The sequence below is a fragment of the Antechinus flavipes genome, chromosome 2 (assembly GCF_016432865.1).
Source record: "Antechinus flavipes isolate AdamAnt ecotype Samford, QLD, Australia chromosome 2, AdamAnt_v2, whole genome shotgun sequence".
In the NCBI taxonomy this organism is placed as follows: domain Eukaryota; kingdom Metazoa; phylum Chordata; class Mammalia; order Dasyuromorphia; family Dasyuridae; genus Antechinus; species Antechinus flavipes.
This window is the reverse complement of record NC_067399.1, coordinates 444634834-444654670: the sequence shown is the minus strand read 5'-3', so window position 1 is coordinate 444654670 and position 19837 is coordinate 444634834. Positions and strand designations below refer to the sequence as shown.

The window sequence follows — 19837 nt, the reverse complement described above, 5'->3', positions numbered from 1 at the left end:
GACGTCAGCATGTATCACTGACTACAATGTAAATAGGAATCACTGAAAAAATGAAGTCTGATCAATGAAAAGAGAAACATTTATGGTGTGACAAAATGTTAGATTTAAAGCCAGGAAGTCCCAGGCAATGCTTAGTTCTGTAACTGGAGCAAAGTTTTCTTATCTTAAAAATGAGATTATTACAATTTTTAAAATATTTATTATAATAATATCTTATTTCATAAGTTGCACATTATAAATCTTGGCATACTATAAAAAATGTATAGTGCTCCATATATTTATTAAAATAATATCAGTAAATTATTGGTAAAAATAAAAGAAATTATTCTTGTGCTTAGAAGTTCAAAGCGGTCCTATTAGAAAATCTGTTTTCTTTAATCCTAGGGGACTGGGGGGGGGGGGGGGGAGGCAGGGGGCAGAGAGATGTAATCTTTATTCCAGACTCTCTTATCTTTTGGATAAGACTCTGGATAGTCAGAAGAATAAGTTATTCCAAACTTTAATCATTGAACATCACTTGTGTCATTATAATTTTGAGTTCAAATTAATGATTTAATTACATTAATTTTTAAATTGCTTTTTAAATCTTATGTGCTTTTGACCTGTAGTCCAGTTGATAAAATATCCTAAAATATGACTGGAGTCTGAATCTGTTTTTAATGTTTTGTTGTTGTTGTTTTTTCATAGAAAATCAAAGAGGAAAATGAAAGGCTATTGAAAGAGTATGGTTTCTGTGTGATGGACAATCACAGAGAGAGAATTGCCAACTTCAAGATTGAACCTCCAGGTCTTTTCCGGGGCCGAGGCAACCATCCAAAGATGGGAATGTTGAAAAGGCGAATTATGCCTGAAGATATAATTATCAACTGTAGCAAGTGAGCACAGTCATCTTTGACTTTCTCCTTAAGTACCTAAAATGGTAAAGAAGATAGGGCAGGAGAGGAAATGGGAAGGTTTGCTTTATTGGGGTAGCATATAGCTCTTTGAAATTGTCCAATGTAACAAGAGTCTAATTGGAAATATATTAATTACATATGGCTAAATGGTTCAACTATTTGAGGAATTTTTTTTTTACTAAGGAAAGGGGTGAATGTGGTAATTTGTGCAAATAAGACAAACTCACATACATACATGTTATACATGTGTGTTTTTGTTTTATATGTTTTTTTCCTCTTCACTTTTTAGGACACAGTAATCAGCTTCATAGATTTAAAAAGGAAATTATCATTGATTGCTTCTCTTTACATAAATGCTTTCTTATTGTCCTCTGTAGAGATGCCAAGGTTCCTCCTCCTCCCCCTGGACATAAATGGAAAGAAGTTCGACATGATAACAAGGTTACCTGGCTGGTGTCCTGGACTGAGAATATCCAAGGATCCATCAAGTACATTATGCTGAACCCTAGTTCACGAATCAAGGTAACAGAGCACTTGGAAATAATCAATCTAGCCAATGTGTGTGTCTGTGTGTTGGGAGGGAGCCTGAGCACATGGGGAACTTCCCTTAGTTTTTGAAGAAAGACTCTCATGTATTTAAAATAAAATAAAAAAAGACCTAATACCCAAGAATATCTCACGGGTTTACTTTAGCAACATCTAGAGGATGGATCTCATTGCATAGAACACCCCATGGCATGTAGGTATTTGATTATAATTTTAAATTCTTATTGAGCAGCACTTCCTCTAAGCACTGGGAATACAAATACAAAGAGTAAAACAATCCCTGCTCAAAGAGCTTACATATGAATAAGGAATACACACAATATAAACTGGTTTTTTTTTCTTTTTTTTCCCAATACTGTTGGTATTATTTTCCAAATACTTGTAAGAGTTTTGTGTTCCAAATGTTTCTCTCTCCCTCCCCTCCTTCCCAAGACAAATAAGCATAATCTGATATAGATTAAATATGTGCTGTCCTTTTAAACTTACAATATAAGTTGTTATGGGAGTATTTAACTACTCTAGTATTTAACTAAATAGTTAGGAATAGAAGATTGGATTCTCAGTCAAAGGAGATCAGGGAAATCTTCATGTGGAAGATAAGATTTTATATACGTTTTGGAGGAAGATGGGTTCTCTAAGATACACACACACACACACACACACACACACACACACACACACAGAGAGAAATTACATTCCAGTCATGAGAGACTAGAGATGAAATGTTATGTGTGAGGAACAAATAGAAGTTTACTTGGGCTGAATCACAGAGTGATGTCCAGTGACATTGAAAGGATAGATTGGCATAAAGTTTGTTTTATCCTAGAGGCAATAGGGAACCACTGGAGTTGATGAGTAAGGGATGAACATGGTCAGATCTGTGCTTAACAAGATTCATTTTAGCAGCTGTGTGAAGAATAACGTTATCTAACCCAAGACGTTATGGTAGCTTTGTAAGTAGAGGAAAGGAGTCAAATGTGAGATGTATTATAGAGGTAAAAATGGCAGGATTTGGCAATTGATTGGATAAATGGAACAAAGAGAATGAGTTAGGAGCTGAGGATAATGTCAGGGTTACAAACCTGAGAGACTAAGAGGAATGGTGGCACAGTTACCAACATAGGGAATTTGGAAAAGGGGTAAATTTTAGGGGGAAAGTAATGAGATTAATTTTTTAAATGTTGGAGGAGAATTCTTAACCAAAGAAATGAAAGATCACAAAATATAAATTAGATAATCTTATTACATGAAACTGAAAAGATTCTGCGTGTGCAAAATCTATATGGCAAGGATTAGAGAAATTCTTTACATCAGCTATCTAGTACTGATCTGATGGTCTAAGATTTGCAGAGAATTAAGAATAATGCATAAACTTAAGTTATTCCCCAGTGGATAAATGGTCAAAGGATACAAACATAGAAGAATTTGTTATTGTTTAGTCGTTCTTTAGTCCTGTCCAACTCTTTATGGCCCCATTTGGAATTTTCTTGGCCCAGATTCTGGGTGGTTTGCCATTTCTCTTTTCAGCTTATTTTACAGATGAGGAAATGAGACAAACAGGGTGAAGTGATTTAAGCAGGATAATGCAGTTAAGTGTCTAAAATCAGATTTGGACTCAGATCTTCATAACTTCAGTCTCATCACTCTATGCATTATACCACAAAAATAATAAACATGAAAGATAGCATCAAATTGCTACTACTAATAAGAAAAATTAAATAAACAATTCTGTTTTTAGGATTTTATCTCACAACTAGAAATTTGTCAAAATGACAAAAGATGGAAATAATCAAGGTTAGAGGAATTGGAAGAGGAGAATAACATTAATATTTGTAGTAGAACTGTGAATTGGTCCAAACCTTCTGGAAAGCTGTTGAGAATTAATGCTTTTAAAAAGTGAATAAAATATTCCATATTTTTTGACCCAGGTATCCTACTGTTAGTCACACTAACCCAAATCTTTCATGGGCCAATATATTTATAGCAGCACTTTTTGTATAAATAATGTACTAGAAGCAAAGTAGATACCCATCAATTAAGGATTGGCTAAAAAAGTTCCTATCATTTTAGAGAATGATAAATATGAATGATTTAGGGAAGGATTAAGGAAATACTTTCATCAATCTGATATAGAAAGAAGTAAATGGAACTAGAAAAAATACATAATGACTATAATGTAAATGTAACAAACAAAAATTTTTAACTTAGATGGAAGACAAATAATAAATGACAATCCCTCCAAGTGTTTCTGATGGATTCTTATGCAGAGGAGACTTGTTCAGGAACAATAAACTAAATAGTGACTTCAGAATTAGGATTTGGGTCTATGGAAGCTTGTATAAACTTCCTCTACACCAGGAGTTCTAACCTAAAATCTGTGAACTTTGCTGTTGTTTTTTGTTTTTTTAAATAAATTTTTGTTGATTTTTTGTTTTGTTTTGTTTTTATATTGTCTAAATTTTTCCCTATGTTGTTTCCCCAACCCTTCTCAATCATCTCATTTTACAAAGAATAATTTTTCGTTTTTATTTATTGTTGTATAGAAAAAGTAATAAAATTTATTTTTTTAAATATATAATCACATCCTCACTTTTTTTTAATGAATAAAAAAAAATTATTTGGGAAGTCCTTTGCTAAATGAAAGAATATTTTAAAAGGGGGGAAAAAAAAAACAAGAGAGGGAAAAAGTAAAACTGATCAACACATTGAAAAAAGAAAACAAACCTGAAAATATATGCAGTGTTCCACATCAATGGATCTCCTACCTTTACAGAAGAATTGGATATGGTGTGTTTTTTCATATCTTTGTGTCTTTCCTTACCTATTTTGGAGCCATGCTTGTTTTAGGCAATGTTCACTTTGAATTGTTTTGTGATTGTAGTGTCTACTTACATTATTATAAGTCCTTATGTAATTTTTTTTGGGGGGGAGGAGGGGAATTCTACTCACTTTACTTAGCATCAGTTCATATATGCCTTTCCATGCTTCTCTGAATATCATAATGTTCATCCTTTTCACTAGCTTCTTAAAAATATTTTTATTATTATATTTCAGAACAGTTGGTTTTCCTTCATAATTCAAGTTAATAGATTTCCCCAGACTACCAAAGGAGTTCATGATACAAAAAAGATGCAGAATTCCTGCACTTAACTCTTATCATTTATTTGGCACTTAACTGATATAAATATTTTGTCAAAGGGGCCCTATCTTCCTGACTAGACTTGAGTTCCTTGAGAGCAGGAAGAATGTGTTTGTTTCCTTGTCTCCAAGCCCTTGCCCCAGGCCTTCCACATTGTAACCAGTCAGTCATGTGTAAGAAGGAAGAACTAAGAAGCATCTTGTCATCCACATTTATACTGATTAAACCATTTTTGTTTTGGGTACCTGATTTAAGATCTGGAATGCTGGGATGGGGTCCAGAGAAGAGTCAGGATGATGATTATAGGATTGGAAAAGGAGAAGAAAAAACAATATTCCTAATATAAATTGACTCAGAATAATCAAGCTTAATCCCAAAGAAGAGAGGAGAAAATATTCCTCTGTCCTTCCTTTATAAAGGTGGGAGGACACCGAATGTAGAACATTGCATGTTATGTCAGCTTTGGCAATTGTATTGGCTAATTTTACCAAAGTCCTTTTTTAAAAAAATCTCTTTTATGCTTTGGTACAAAGGATAGTTCTTTGGGAAGGGGGAAAGGAAGGGAATATTTCTGCACCATAAAAAAATAATAAATTTGAAGAAATCAAGAAGCATGAACAGACTTAACATGAACTGATGCAAAGTGAAGTAAGTTAAACCAAGAAAGCAGTATACACAGAGGCTACAATAGCATAAACAGAAAGCACAAGCAAGTGAAACTAATTATTTGACCACTTTAATAAGTTTGGCCTATGATAGGCCTCAATGTGGGACTCTGAATGTGGAATATTGCTCATTGTCAGATACAGTTGGTAATTGTTTGGTTTTACTGAATCGCTTCTCTCTCTCTCTTTTTCAAATAATATTTGTTACAAGGAATAGTTTTCTGGGGAGGAAAAGAATGAGGGAATATATTCAAAAATGAAGGTAATAAAAACAAAAGATCAGCAAAAAAAAAAAAAAAAGGTTTAAGAAACAAATGAAGGTATGAATTTAATAACCTCAAAATTGTACTACAGAATGCCTCCAAATAAGGAGGTCCTAAAATGATTAGCTTTACCTGGGAATTGTTTTTGTACCCTATCTCGCGCTGTTGTCTTTGGTCCAGCTTCTTTGTCTTCCTGATTATACTGAGTTTCATAGAATCTAATTCCTAGAATGAAGCTACTTCAGGGACTCTGGCTCTATGGCATATTTACATAATGCTTTTGACTGTAATAAATGAAATGGGAATATTGAGATACTTGATACCTTCTATGATAATTATGGCAGTATTCCATTTGGTACAGTTGGACACTTTTTCTAAAATAAGAGGCATTTTACAGAGATAAAGCCAGTAACTTTATTGATGGATGAAGGGCTAGATTTGATAATACCTTTATGATATGATCTCATATGCCAGTTGCTTTTTAGTTCAGTTCCATTAATTTACCAACTCAAAGGATCTTTTTGATTCGAGCCCAAATGTGGTACCAATCCGAGGCTTTTTACCTGGGTATTAACTCCTCAGGTGCTTGGCCTGAGCTTTATTTAGAAACATTTTTTATTCCTATGACTCTTGTCAGTAAACTCCTGGGATTGGGTCTTTGCAGGGGGAGAAGGATTGGCAGAAGTATGAGACAGCCCGTAGATTGAAGAAGTGCGTAGACAAGATCCGGAACCAATACCGAGAAGACTGGAAGTCCAAGGAAATGAAAGTCCGACAGAGGGCTGTAGCATTATACTTCATTGACAAGGTAAAAGGCATGCTGACATGGAGAGTAGGGAGGGAATTTTCTCTTTTTCTTTTTCTTTTTTTTTTTTTTTTTATCTTGCCCTAGGTAACGGGCCAGTTGTCATCCCCATCCCAAGTTTTTCTAGCCAACATTAAAAGATATAATCCATATAAAATAATGAGGATTAATCGGAAATTGTGTAATTACTATCTCAAAGAAGCCAGTTCTTTCTGTAGCATCTTCTGGTGAAAAGCAAAGTCATTTTTGTAGTTGCCTAATTACTCTGCTATTTTTGTATTCCCATACTGGGTATAGGCACACACTGCATAAAGTAACCCAAATCAAAATTGTTTTATTATAATGTTTCCGCTGTCTTTATAATCAAACTTCATCATAAAGTTGTGAAACCCTGCTTAATACTGTCATAGAGCATTTTTCCTTCAGATCTAATGGGCCCAATAATATTTTGCTTAACATCTTAGGTAGACAGTGTTTGCTATGGCAAACCATTTCAAGTGAGTATGGTTGTTTGCTCAGAATCCCAGGCTTCTCAAGCATGGTGCAATATCTTATTTGTAGCCTTATTTTAAAAAGCCAGATTCATTCTGTCCCTTTTAGAAAATTACATGTATTAGTGACAAAAAGCAGTAGCCGAGTTGTCTGAATTAAGTTATTAATCTCTCCAATCTCTACTTTTTCACTTCACAATGGAGCAAGTTTTTAATCTGTAGCTACTTTTCAGGGGATCTATAAATTCAAACATTGATCACTATCTTTCAGTATGATTGTTTACCTTTGTAATCTTCTGTGTTTTGTATTTTTATAAACACAATTCTGAACAGAGGGCTACAGGCCTCAAAAGGCTGTTGGGGGATCATGAGAGTGTCTGTGATACACAGACACAAAAAAGTTAAGACTGAAGCAGTAGCAATACCCTGTTGGAATATTGGAGGATTCTCAGCTGAGGGAATACCACACATTGGGGGTATATGGGAATTCCAAAACTACCCAAAGGAGAGGAAAAGGCTTCCCTTTTTAAGTCTCATGACATCTCAGTCTATCCTCCACTTTAATTTACATTTTTCACCTGTATTTTTTCTGCCAACTCTTCTCCCTCTTCTATCCCCTCCAATTCTCGCTGCCAAATCTACAGCTTGCTCTGAGAGCTGGCAATGAGAAAGAAGAAGGAGAGACAGCTGATACTGTGGGCTGCTGTTCCCTCCGAGTAGAGCACATCAACTTACATCCGGAGATGGATGGCCAGGAATACGTGGTTGAGTTTGATTTCCTAGGAAAGGATTCCATCCGATACTACAACAAGGTCCCTGTTGAGAAGAGGGTAAGCAATTATGATTAGTGTTCTGTGGCTTCAGAAGGGGGTGGCCTTAGAGCTATAGAGTATCCTTATTTTATGTCTTTTAAATCTTTCTTCCTTATTTTTGTCTCCAAGTTAGCTTCATTAATATGCAGCAGAATGTGCTTCAGAGACTTTAATATTGCAGTGATTTTAGTTCAGTGCAAAGCTTTCACACATGAAGTTCATTGACCCCATCTATTCTTTTATATTTACCCTTCAAGAAGCTTTTCCCAGTTACCCCTTCTGAGCCTCACTTGTGGTCATTTATCTAGAAATCTATTTTAGGGGCTCCACTACCTGATTGTACACCTCTAAGAAAGTTTTCTGATGTGCCTCAGTGGATGACCCCTTACAGTGCAAGGTTCCAGGTCAGGGCATGGTGAATATGTTGATATTTTTAGTATATTCTTATACTCATGTTTTCTTTTAGGTTTTTAAGAATCTTCAGCTATTTATGGAGAACAAGCAGCCTGAGGATGATCTTTTTGATAGATTAAATGTAAGTATATTCAAGAGTTAAGCTGTATTGTGAAGCCCCTGTTAGGGAGCAGCATCTGTGAGTGACTTGGGTCGACCCACTTTGCTTCTCAGCCCAGTTGAAGATTGGAGGTCTCAGAAACGGCCCAAGTGAGCAAGCTTTGGTGCTCATCTGTCCTTTATTCAGAGTATTCCTAACTCTTTTTATTAGTGCAGGCTTTGACAGCCTCTCTTAATCCTTTTGCAGACCTGAGCTTGAAATTCTAGACCTGCCTTTAAGTTTGTCTAAACCTGAGATGCTCCAGTTTCTAGGTTTTTGTGGAGAAAGGTAGACTTTACTTTTTCAGTTTTCAGACTGCTAGCCCCTAATTTTCCATCCAGCAGAGGGCACTAATTGCTCTCCTCTGCTAGTGTTTGGTCTAATTGGTCCCTAATAGGAATAAATTGTATTCGTGTGTGGTGAGATCTAGTGGCTTGGAAGTAATCAAATGGTATTCCAGGGCCAGGGTTTCAGCTGAACTTCTCAATTCCTCTCCCAGACCAGTATCCTCAACAAACACCTTCAAGATCTCATGGAGGGCTTGACAGCCAAGGTTTTCCGTACGTACAATGCCTCTATCACGCTACAGCAGCAGCTAAAGGAGCTCACTGCCCGTAAGTAGTCCCCTTCTGAATAGAATAAACACAGTATTGGGTATCCAGCACATTCAGCTCATCGAATCCCAGGCATACAGGCACATATGTACAGGGGTGTGTGTGTGTGTGTGTGTGTGTGTGTGTGTGTGTGTGTCCATGTCCATGTTTGGAGAAGCTCAGAGACTGATAAATCCTTCGCTGGCTGCTAGCATCATTATTCTCTAAAGGGCTGGCAAGTGTGTTGAAGCACAGCTCTGAAAAGGCTTTTATTTTTTATATACATTATTACAAAGCTCACTCTGGTGAAGACATTGTGATATGATGTCCTTTTGAAATTGGAGAGCAAGTGGGGTTGTCATGGTTACTAGATGGAGGAGGTAGCAGCAAACCTTTCCCTGAGGTATATGCTATATATGCCATTTTCCCCTCATAGTTAGTTGTATTTCCCAAAAACCAACTCCAAAGAGTATTTGCTAGTATCTCAAAGCAAATCATTGCCAAGTTTTAATTACTCTCCATAATATGTAGAGTGGCTTTAATGCTTTACATTATAAACCATAAAATGGTAAGTTATCATTTGGAGAAGAGACAGCATGGTTTTGGGATCAGAGTTTCAACAGCTTTTCAAGTGTTGAGGTCACCTATAGAGACATGATATTATTGCCTTCAAAAAAGGTTCACTGGACACGGCCTTTTTTCCATTTCATGTAACTTTTTCTTTTCAAAGTGAGAGAGTTGTAGGCTTGATTTAAAAAAAAAAATCTGTAGACTGAGATTCTTGTCATGTTTTTCCTGGTCTTTTTCTGGCCCGGAGTTTTCATTGATCCTTTAAGGAATGGGAAGAATGATGCTGGTGTGGGATTGATAGGTTTTTTTGGGCTTTAATAAAGGTGAAGGTATAAATAGTAAGTTCTCTGCCATTTAGAATCCATCCTCTAAAGCAGGGGTCCTCAAACTTTTTAAATAGGGGGCCAGTTCACTGTGCCTCAGACTGTTGGAGGGCTGTACTATAGTAAAAACAAAAACTTTGTTTTGTGGGCCTTTAAATAGAGAAACTTCATAGCCCTGGGTGAGGGGGATAAACATCCTCAGCTGCTGCATCTGGCCCATGGGCCATAGTTTGAGGACCCCTGCGTCCAAAGCCTTTCCCCCTCAGCTCCACATCTGTTCCCCCAATCTTCAATAAAAGGCCAACCCAGAATGAGCTGGCATTTGGGATTCCAGGTAGTGTTTTAATTTGTTAGCATCTATCTTCATGACCTTGATTCTGAGGTCATCTCTCAATCTTTGGAATAAAAAAAAGCCAATAAAATGAGTGGGGTAGAGACAAGCTGGGATGTCACAACCAAATTCTCCAACTTAAGACAGTGTTTGTTCTTTTATAGCGGATGAAAATATCCCAGCAAAGATCCTTTCTTACAATCGTGCCAACAGAGCTGTTGCAATCCTGTGTAACCATCAGAGGGCACCACCAAAAACTTTTGAGAAGTCCATGCTGAACCTGCAGACTAAGGTAAATGGCTTCAAACATCTTATCTTCAGTAGCAATATCCCAAGGGGGCAGATGGAAAAGATTTACAAATTAGGACCTTTGCAATATAGCAAAAAATTTTGCTGAGGTGAAAACTGTTTTAGAAGGAAAAAACAAATGCTATTATCTGAAAACATACAAAATGTACAAATAGGAGAGATTAGGACTGCTGCCACAGATTGTGAAAGGAAATTACATCTTGGACCCTATAGATTTCCCTTTTTCTGTATCGGTATTACAAGAAGATTCCTGTTGAGGAAGTGGTATGTTATATTCCTTATAACTTTTGGAACTGAATGGACATAGAGAAGGAAGAAATGACTTACTCATTGCTTTTTTCTATACTTCTGGGCAGTTGCTCTCAAATTGGTGGCTTCAGGCACCATGTTTGGAGGAAATAGCTGTCTACCCTCTGCAGGAGTCTGGCCTTTCCTGACCTCCGGGCAGATTGGCCTTTCTTTGGGGAAAAAACTCAGGAAAGGGTCTCTGGTTGGGAACCACAGTCAGTTCTTTGTCCATACCAGAAACAAGACAAGATTACTTTTACTAAGAAAATTAATTGTTAATCTGGGACACAATCTTAATTCAATTACTTAGAGAATCCCAGAATCTGAGAATTGGAAGGGATCTCATGACCACCTACTCCAACCTTTCTCCAAAAGAATCCTCACTCGGAGATACCTGACTAATGGCTATCCAGGCTCTACTTACAGACCTCCAAGCAGCCCTCTTAACTTTTGGACACCTCAGAATACTAGGAAATTAACTTAGAATGTGAAACCTTGGGTAAATCACTTAATTCAACCCAGTCAGCATTTATTAAGCACCAATTGCATGCTAAACCCTGAAGATACAAAGGAAAAAAATTAGCAGTTCCTGTCTTCCAGGAGCTTGCATTCAGCTCAGGTAAACAGCAGGTAAACAGATAATCAACATCAGATCATTTTAGATAGTGGGAGAAATAAAAATGAGGTATATCAGAATATGCTTCACAGAGATGAGATCTGAGCTAAATTAGCCTTGACAAAAAGATAAGAATTTTAAGAAACAAAAATGTGAAAAAAGAATATGTTTCAGACATTAGGGAAAGGTTGTGCAAAAGGAATGCCAGTAACAACTGGAATATCGAATTCAAGGAACAAAAAGTGGGCCAGTATGACTGGAATGCCTCTTAGATAGAAGAGAGCAATAGAAAATAAAAATGTCTGGAAAAAGCACGTTGGAGCCAGATTGCAATGTTTTTAAACGTAGTCTACAAAGAATGTACTTTGTCATAAAGGCAGTTGAAAACCCATGAAGATTCTTGAGCCAGAGAGTGACTTGTTCAGACCTGGGCAAGAATTAAAAATGACTGCCTTCGGGAAGCTGGGAGAAATGGTGGTACCTTCAGCACTAACCTCTCTGACCTCCATTCCCTCCTCTATAAAATGAAGTCTCTGCCAGCTCCAAATCCCATGGTTCCTTGTGCTGCATTGCAGGTGTGGCTGTTTTCCTGCAGCACCGCTCCAAGAGCAGTTGCTCTCCATCTCTTTTTCCTTCCTTTCCCTCCCCTCAGCTTGCCTTCTCTTAAAGTGGGTGATGATTCCTGTGGTTTGCTCGTTTCGTGCTCCAAGATGATCTCAACCAGTGCAGGGAGGGTTTCTTTTGTGTACAGCCTTCAGTTATCCTAGCTTGGCCTCAGCCAACATGTATGTTAGGGCAAAAGTCATGGGTAGTAAAATGTATTTGATGATTCTGTTTCAAACGTCCTTCACAATGCTGGGCCCTCTTTTCAGCCTTCAGTATTCTGTGTGTGTCTGGAGGGAGACAATGAGAGGCTTTACAAGCTGCCTCCCCAGGCCCCTGAGTGATGTCTTGCTCTGTTCTCTGGAGGTTACAGCTGGTAGAGAGATCAGCAGACTATCTCAGGAAGTGGCAGTTTTCATTCCAAGGCGAGAGTGATTTATGTTTGATAACATTTTTGTGCTGCTCACCCAATTCTTGGCTTTAACCTTGCCTGTTAGTTTCCTTCACAAGCTCTTTTGAACTTGGAATCACTTAAATAACTTGGCACGTCCGTCAGATTATTCTGGGATCATCTTACATTTGCCCTGGCCCTGGCAAAAGGGCCTGTGAGCCTATTGAGAATATCAGTGTGAGAATGCTGGGAGTGAGTTGGAAGTAGCGGCGTGTCATTGATGGAGAGAGCTGGTCAAAGTTAGTGGGCTGAGGGTTCATTATAGCCAGAAAAATGGAGGCTCAGGTTTGTCCTTGGCTATGTTACCTTGCCCATCCCCTTCCTGACCCATTTCTGCCTCTCCTCTCTGCCAGCAGCCTCTGTTCTGTCCACTTCTTTCCCCTAGCCCTGAGTGGGTTAGAGGCCATAATCACACCTCAGCCATCCCTGTTGGATCTCTTTGTGAAGCATCTCAGGCCAGGAGAGACGGATTGGAGTGGAGCAACAGGAGCCTGGAATTGTCTCAATCGTTAGGGGAGAGTCAGAGTGTCCCCACTGCTGCTTCATCTCACTCCATCTCTGCCTTGGGACTGCTCCCTTCATCATGTGATGGTGCAGGGGTCAGGGGGTGGTCACCAGCTGAACCAAATGCTGGGTGTTTTAAGTGCAATAACTTCCCATTTTTCTAGTTATTAGCAGTTACCTTTCTTCTCTGTTTTAAGAATCCTTGTATTGCCAGGACTCTCAAGGCTTATGTCTTGTGTTTTGTTCTGGATCCTCCTCTTTGTGAGGAGCTGTTTGCCATCTTCCCTGGGACTTGGAAATTCAGAGGACTGTGCTTGTCTGGGCTCTCTCTGTAAAGACCCCGGAGCATTCTGAGGATCTATCTTTTGGCATGCTTTGGGCCCAGTGAGAATCCTTTGTCTGAGCAACTCTTGTTTCTTGTCCCTGAGAGGTTCTGTTTCCCATTCTCGAGTTGAAGAAATCTTATCCAGATTAATAAATAACTAACATTTATACTGTACTTACTGTTGCCAGGCATTGTACAAAACACTTTACAGTTATTTTCTTATCCCCAGGAGGGGAGATATTTTTATCATCTTCTTTTTATAAATAAGGAAACTGAGGCCAACAGTGGTGAGGCGACTTTTCAAGATTCACATAGCTAATGAGTATCTGAGGTCAGATTTAAACTCAGGTCTTCATGACTTGAAAAACTATTTATGACAAGGAAATTCAAAATTTTGGTTTTCTTCCAAGGCTTAATTCAAATGCTCCCTTCTTCCTGAGGCCTTTCATGAGGCCTATAGTTGTTATTGTCTTTTCCCCCAAAATTACCTTTTATTTACATTTTCTATTAATTTGTTTTACAAACATTTATTATCTCTCTTACTACCTCCCCTGATTCCACCAAAAAAAACCCAAAACTCATAAAGTATACATAGTCCACCATAACAAATATGTTTCATTCTTCGTTAAGTCCATCACTCCTGGCAACAGGTAGATGGCCTAGTTCACCTTCAGTCCTCTGGCCTGGGAATTTATCATTGCATTCATCATAGCTCTGAAGTCTATCATAGCTGTTTTGCTTTATAATCATTGTCATCATTGAATGAATTGTTTTCCTAGTACTAGTCACTTCACTCTATATCAATTTCTTTGAAATTGTTGATTTTGTCAGTTCTTCCTATGCCATGATTTGTTTAACCATTCCCTGATATGAGAGCATCTTGTAGTTTCCAGTTTTTGGCTGCCACATAAAGAGCTGCTATGATATGGGGAGGTGAGGTATAGATCCTTTTCCTAATCCTTTAATTCATCATTGATTGGAGTGTAGGCTTTGAAGTTGTATCATTGGGTCAGAACATGCTTCCAATATGACTTCCAGATTGACTAGACCAATTCACAGTCCTGTCTTTATTATTTTATATTTTGTGTATACTTGTGTAAAAAGGCAGTATATCATGGCCACTGTTCCTGGCCCTAGGGCCTGGAAGCCTTGACCACACAGGCTTTGTGTCCCTGGCAAATCAAAATTTGTATCCCTGTTAGATATCTGGGTAGCCCTCTAAAACATAAAAAGCAGAACAGGAGCATTGGCAGAAGAAACGCCTCACTTAGGCATCTTTTTAAAGCCAGTGAAACATTAGGGGGTATATGTGAGGAAGAGTATATTTTTCTTATATGAGAAAAAAGAACTATTTCATTTTGTCTTCATATACCCATCCACTGTGTCCAGCACACAGTAGGTACTTGATATATATTTGTCTCTTGGTTGCTTGGTTTTGGTGAACTCTGAGACTTTTGCTGTGATATACTGTTTCCAGCCAATTGTTTGCCAAAGGTTTCGTTTCTTTAACTCTCCTTTTCAACGTTTTCCTGTGGCCCTTCAGAAAACAGGTATTGAGACATTAATAGTCTGTCTAAGGTCACGGCACTCACGTAAAATTTAGAGCCTAGATTATAAAAATCAGAGCCATTCCCCAATTGACAAGTGGTTAAAAAATATGAAGTTAATTTTCAGATGAAGTAATCAAAGCTGCCCTATGAAAAATGCTCCAAATCACTATTGATTGGTGAAATGAAAATTAAAATAGTTCTGAGGTACTATCTCATACCTATCAGATTGACTTATAACGGGACAGACAGGAGAAATGACAAATGTTGGAGGGGATATGGGAAAATCGAGACATTGATGCACTGTTGGTAGAATTGTGAACTGATTCAACCATTCTAGAGAGCAATTTGGAACTATAACCAAAGGACTATAAAATCACACATACCTTTTGATCTAGTAATGCAACTACTAGATCTGTATTCAAAAAGAGATTTTTTTTTTTTTTAAAGGGAAAGGACCTATATATATAAAAGTACTGAACAGTTCTTTTCTGGTGGCAAAGAATTGGAAATTGAAGGCATGCCTATCAATTTGGGAATGGCTGAACAAGTTGTTGGTGTGATTGTAATGGAATATTATTGTGCTATAAGAAATTATGAACAGAATGCTCTCAGAAAAACCTGACATGATTTGCATGAATTGATGCAAAGTGAAATGAGTGGAATTGGGAGAACAGTAACAATATTGTAAGATGATCAGCTCTGAATGATTTAATTGTTCTTAACAATGCAATGATCCAATACAATTCTGAAGATAACTTTGTGGTGAAAAATGCTATTTCCAGAGAAAGAACTGATGGTATCTGAATATAAACTGAAGTACACTTTTTTGAAATAGTCTTTATTTTTCTGAGGGTTTTTTAATTTATATTTTCTTTTACAATATGACTAATATAGAAATATGTTTTGCATGACTACACATGTATAACCTGTATCAAATTGCTTGCCTTCTCAATGAGTGGAGTAAGGAGGGAGGAAGGGAGAATGTTAAAAGTTTAAAAACAAATATAAAGTTTTTTTCACATGTAATTGGGGGAAAATGAAACACTAAATAAACAACTTTTTTAAAAAATTAGAGCCTAGAAGCAAAGGCCCTGGAGTTTCCTGAGGTTCCTCGAGCCCAGTGAAGCTGTTCTCCTTTCCCTCTGGGTCACCAGGGGCCCTTCCTCTTGCAGGAGCTTTATCTAATCCAAATCCCTACTGTTGTGGTTTCTTTCCTGACCCAGATTGATGCCAAGAAGGACCAGCTCGCTGATGCCCGAAGAGATCTGAAAAGTGCCAAAGCTGAGGCCAAGGTCCGAAAGGATGTCAAGTCTAAAAAGTAGGTCCTGACATTGAGATGGCCTGCAGGGCTTAGGGGTTCACAGCGGTGAGCCCGGTGCACGGGGAGGAGTGGGAGGCTGGGCGGTCAGGAGGTTCTTTTGGCATCTCAAAGTCAGGCTGAGTGACTGAGCTGTGAACAAAGCCTGTCCAGCAGATATCCTGAGAGGCGGGCACCTCTGAATAATGTTTCTGCCCCATGTTTACAGGGTGGTAGAAACTAAGAAGAAAGCTGTTCAGAGGCTGGAGGAGCAGTTGATGAAGCTGGAGGTTCAGGCCACAGACAGAGAAGAGAACAAACAGATTGCCTTGGGAACCTCCAAACTCAACTATTTAGATCCTAGGATCTCAGTTGCTTGGTAAGTACCTGCCCTCTATGTTGAGGAAGGTAGAGCCTTTTATTCCCTTTTCAGAAGGATGCTGATTCTGTGTACAGCTTCCTCCTTGCTTTTCTCACATTCCCTGCCCTTCTGAGAGACCGTAGGGAAGACTTTGCTAAACTCTGCAACTCAGCTTTGGAAGAAGAGGCTCAGGGACGCATTGCTGGTCAATCATCAGTTCCCCTTTAACTCAAAGAAATAGGTTAATGGCTAGCAACAACCAATACTTTTTTATTAGAGTTGCTGCTTTTGAAATGGTTTTTAATTTTTATTTTAAAATTTCCTGGAAAGAATTTAGGCTTATTAGCACTAAGAGCAAAACTCTATGGGAACTCTTTTATTTTCAACAAATCACATAAGTCGGGATTGTTGTTGTTGTTTTTAAAGCAACAAGATTTAAAATAGCAAAACATAAAACATTCATTTGGCTACTTACTTTTTTAGACCAGACCTGGGATTTCATAGGTATAGGAAATTGCTAGTGACAGAATTTCCTATCCCAATACAGACCTATATCTGCTCTGTGACTAACATTGCTGGGTCAAAGAGAGATTGATTACCATGGCCAAAATCCCAACACGTATAATAAGTAACAGTATGTAAGATTACAGTGTTTTTTATAAAAACAGACCTTGAGCCTAACTCTTATTGACTCGATGGTTGCCTCTCTAGCCTCTGGACCACAGTTCCCCTTCAGTTTATCTATCCTGAAAATGAAAATCACAGTGCTATTTGATAAACATTAAATATATATATATACAGATATATATATCAGGGAAAAGGTAGTGAGGGAATAAAAAGAACAAAGATAAACTCAGAAATATACATAGAAGCTTCCATGGAATGGCATTCCCAAGATACTACTACTGACAGTCTGAAGCTCTTTCCTTGGAGTGGGTTGTGTTTTTGTAATTTGGCTTGATATGGTGCTAAGTTTTGTTCTCTGAAACAACCACCGTGGTTTAAAATGCATTTTAGTCTTTGGATTCTAATGGATCCTTAATTTAAAAAGGACATCAGATTTGGATTTGTGTCTTTTCTCTCCAGGAGATCTTTTAAAAAATCTATTAATAAACAACTAATATTTGTCTCCTTTTTGTTTCTAGGTGTAAGAAGTGGGGGATCCCGATTGAGAAAATTTATAACAAAACCCAGCGAGAGAAGTTTGCCTGGGCCATTGACATGGCCGATAAAGACTATGAATTTTAGTTGTTTTTACAGGGTGAGGTTTTATGGGAAGGAAACAGGTTTGAGGAATATTAAGAAACTGTGAGCCTTACTTGCCCTTGTACTTGGGGGGAGGGGGGTGGGGAAAGAAGGACAGCAAGTGGGCAAGGAAGTGTTACAAGCCAACATCTTTGAGAAGAGAAAAACCTGGAAATATTCTAACAGAGAGCTGAGCCAGTTGTCCTATGGACAACTTATTTAAAAATATTTCAGATATCAAAATTCTAGCTGTATGATTTTTTTTCATTTTTTGTTTTGTTTTGTTTTGTTTTTTTTAAGAGGGCGAGTGGATGGGAATTTGTCAACCTTCCGCCAGACAAATTCGCTATTTCACTGAAGAGTTTGGGTTCTTTAGCTACTGTATACGAAGTCCGATTATATTGGTGCGTTTTTACAGTTAGGGTTTTGCAATAACTTCTATATTTTAATAGAAAATGAACTCCTAACCCTTCCCTCCCCACTTCCTTCTCCTCTCCCATTTCAGAAATTTAAAATTAAGTAAAACAGAAACCCAGCGCACCTGTTAGAGCTGTCACTATCGTCATGGGAATCAATTTTCATTTAGCTTGAAGCAATTGTGACATCGGCAGTGTTTCAGTTCAGACATCTGTTCACAGCAAAGCATGATGGGAAGATGCTTCCTGACTTGAGTGTTCCTTTTTAAATGTGAATTTTTATTTCTTTTAATTATTTTAAAATATTTAAACCTTTTTCTTGATCTTAAAGATCGTGTAGATTGGGGTTGGGAGGGATGAGGGATGAGTGAGTTTGAGAATAATGAAATAATCAGTGACTGAAACCATTTTCCCATCATTCTTTGTTCTGAGCATGTTCTGTACACTTCTAAAATACCCACCTCTCTCTTTTTTTTTTCTTTTTAAACCCCAATGTTTTTACTTGAAAGAGTCTATTGTGTAAAAAGTTCCACAGGTCAATAAATTTCGAGGAAAATGAGTATTTGGTCCCAAAAGTAAAAAATAATCAAGATTTTAGGGCTTTTATTTTTTCTTTTGTAATTGTGTAAAAAATTAAAAAAAAACCATAAAAAGCAGAATTTTAATGTGAAGACTTTTTTTTTTTTTTTTTTGCTATAATCATTAGTTTTAGAGGCATTGTTAGCTTAGAGTGTGTGCAAAGACCATTTCCCACATCTTTCCTCAAGTATCTTCTATTTTTATCATGAATTCCCTTTTAATCAACTGTAGGTTATTTAAAATAAATTCCTACAACTTAACGGAATCTCGGTGTCTGTGTCTTCCTTGGTCAGCAGTGTGGTGTGGCTGGGCCTGGGGTGGAGCCTTCCAACTACAGCCAATTTCACCACACGTCCCTGGCCCGGATCCGGACAGAGTGAAATCTTGGCCGTGCTCTCTCCACAATAATGTTATCGTGCTTGGCTGTGTGTACCTTTGGGGCAGTTGGGCCACACTAACCCACACAGGACTTTGAGGAATCCCCTCTGGATGGGGATGAACTGTACATTGAGGTGCCTGGGGGATGTTGAGATTCTTCTACAGCTGTGGAAGCGAGAAAAAATCCGGGCAGAGAACACACACTGGCCCTTTGCATTTTAAGGTCTCTGCTGTCATCACTTGTTTTGTTGGGTGATGAAACTGGACTTTGTTCAGGATGTAGACAGAGCTTGTAGCAGTGCAGGTCCTATGTCGGCTTCCCCGAGGCAGAGCGTCTGTCAAAGCAGTACTGAGCTGCCTCCTCAAAGGTTCTGAGGTTACAGCTAACTCAGGGCTGGTGACTTAGAGCAAAGGAGGAGGGCTGGCCACTGGGGACAGGTAGAGAGAGGCATCTCTGCTCTGTGTAAGGAAGAGCTTCCCAACAGCTCTCCGAGAATGGAGCAGGCTGACCCAGGAGTTAGAGATCTGTTATAAAGGACGGTTTGCTGACAATGTTTGAGCTGGACTACGGGCCTCTGGGGGGGGAGGGGGGAAGGGGGAAGGGTCCCCTCCAGATTGACGATGCCCTAAGCAAAAGCTGAGTGCCCAGCCTGGGCAAGGAAGATGCAGTGGCCATTGTTGGAGGAGGGTTTTGAGGGCTCCAGAGCTTTTATGATCAGGCTGGCTCTGAGAGTCTCTGCCAGAGTGGAGCTAAAGAGACTTCTTTTGTGTGAGTCAAGCCAGCACTGAAGCCAAGAAAATCGGAGAGGCAGGGTTACTGATGACCTTAACATCTGACCTGTAACCAACCAAAGTGTAAATTTCGCTTTGACTTTGGATGATGGTTTGGATTTTTTGGTTGCCTCTCCACATGATGCTTTAATTTTTT

The 19837-nt window shown here is 38.3% G+C and overlaps 1 protein-coding gene across 1 annotated transcript in view; it reads left to right on the top strand.

The window, feature by feature from the left end:
* Window positions 1–18796, top strand: part of TOP1 (DNA topoisomerase I) — a 110095-nt gene extending 91299 nt beyond the window's left edge. Inside the window, exons 12-21 of the mRNA XM_051979308.1 lie at window positions 688–875; window positions 1274–1418; window positions 6174–6317; window positions 7450–7635; window positions 8084–8152; window positions 8670–8784; window positions 10152–10279; window positions 15857–15951; window positions 16160–16309; window positions 17437–18796. Coding sequence (XP_051835268.1) covers window positions 688–875; window positions 1274–1418; window positions 6174–6317; window positions 7450–7635; window positions 8084–8152; window positions 8670–8784; window positions 10152–10279; window positions 15857–15951; window positions 16160–16309; window positions 17437–17539 — 1323 coding nt within the window. The 3' untranslated portion in view covers window positions 17540–18796. The remainder of the gene's footprint in view (window positions 1–687; window positions 876–1273; window positions 1419–6173; window positions 6318–7449; window positions 7636–8083; window positions 8153–8669; window positions 8785–10151; window positions 10280–15856; window positions 15952–16159; window positions 16310–17436) is intronic.
* The last annotated feature ends 1041 nt before the right edge of the window (window positions 18797–19837 follow it).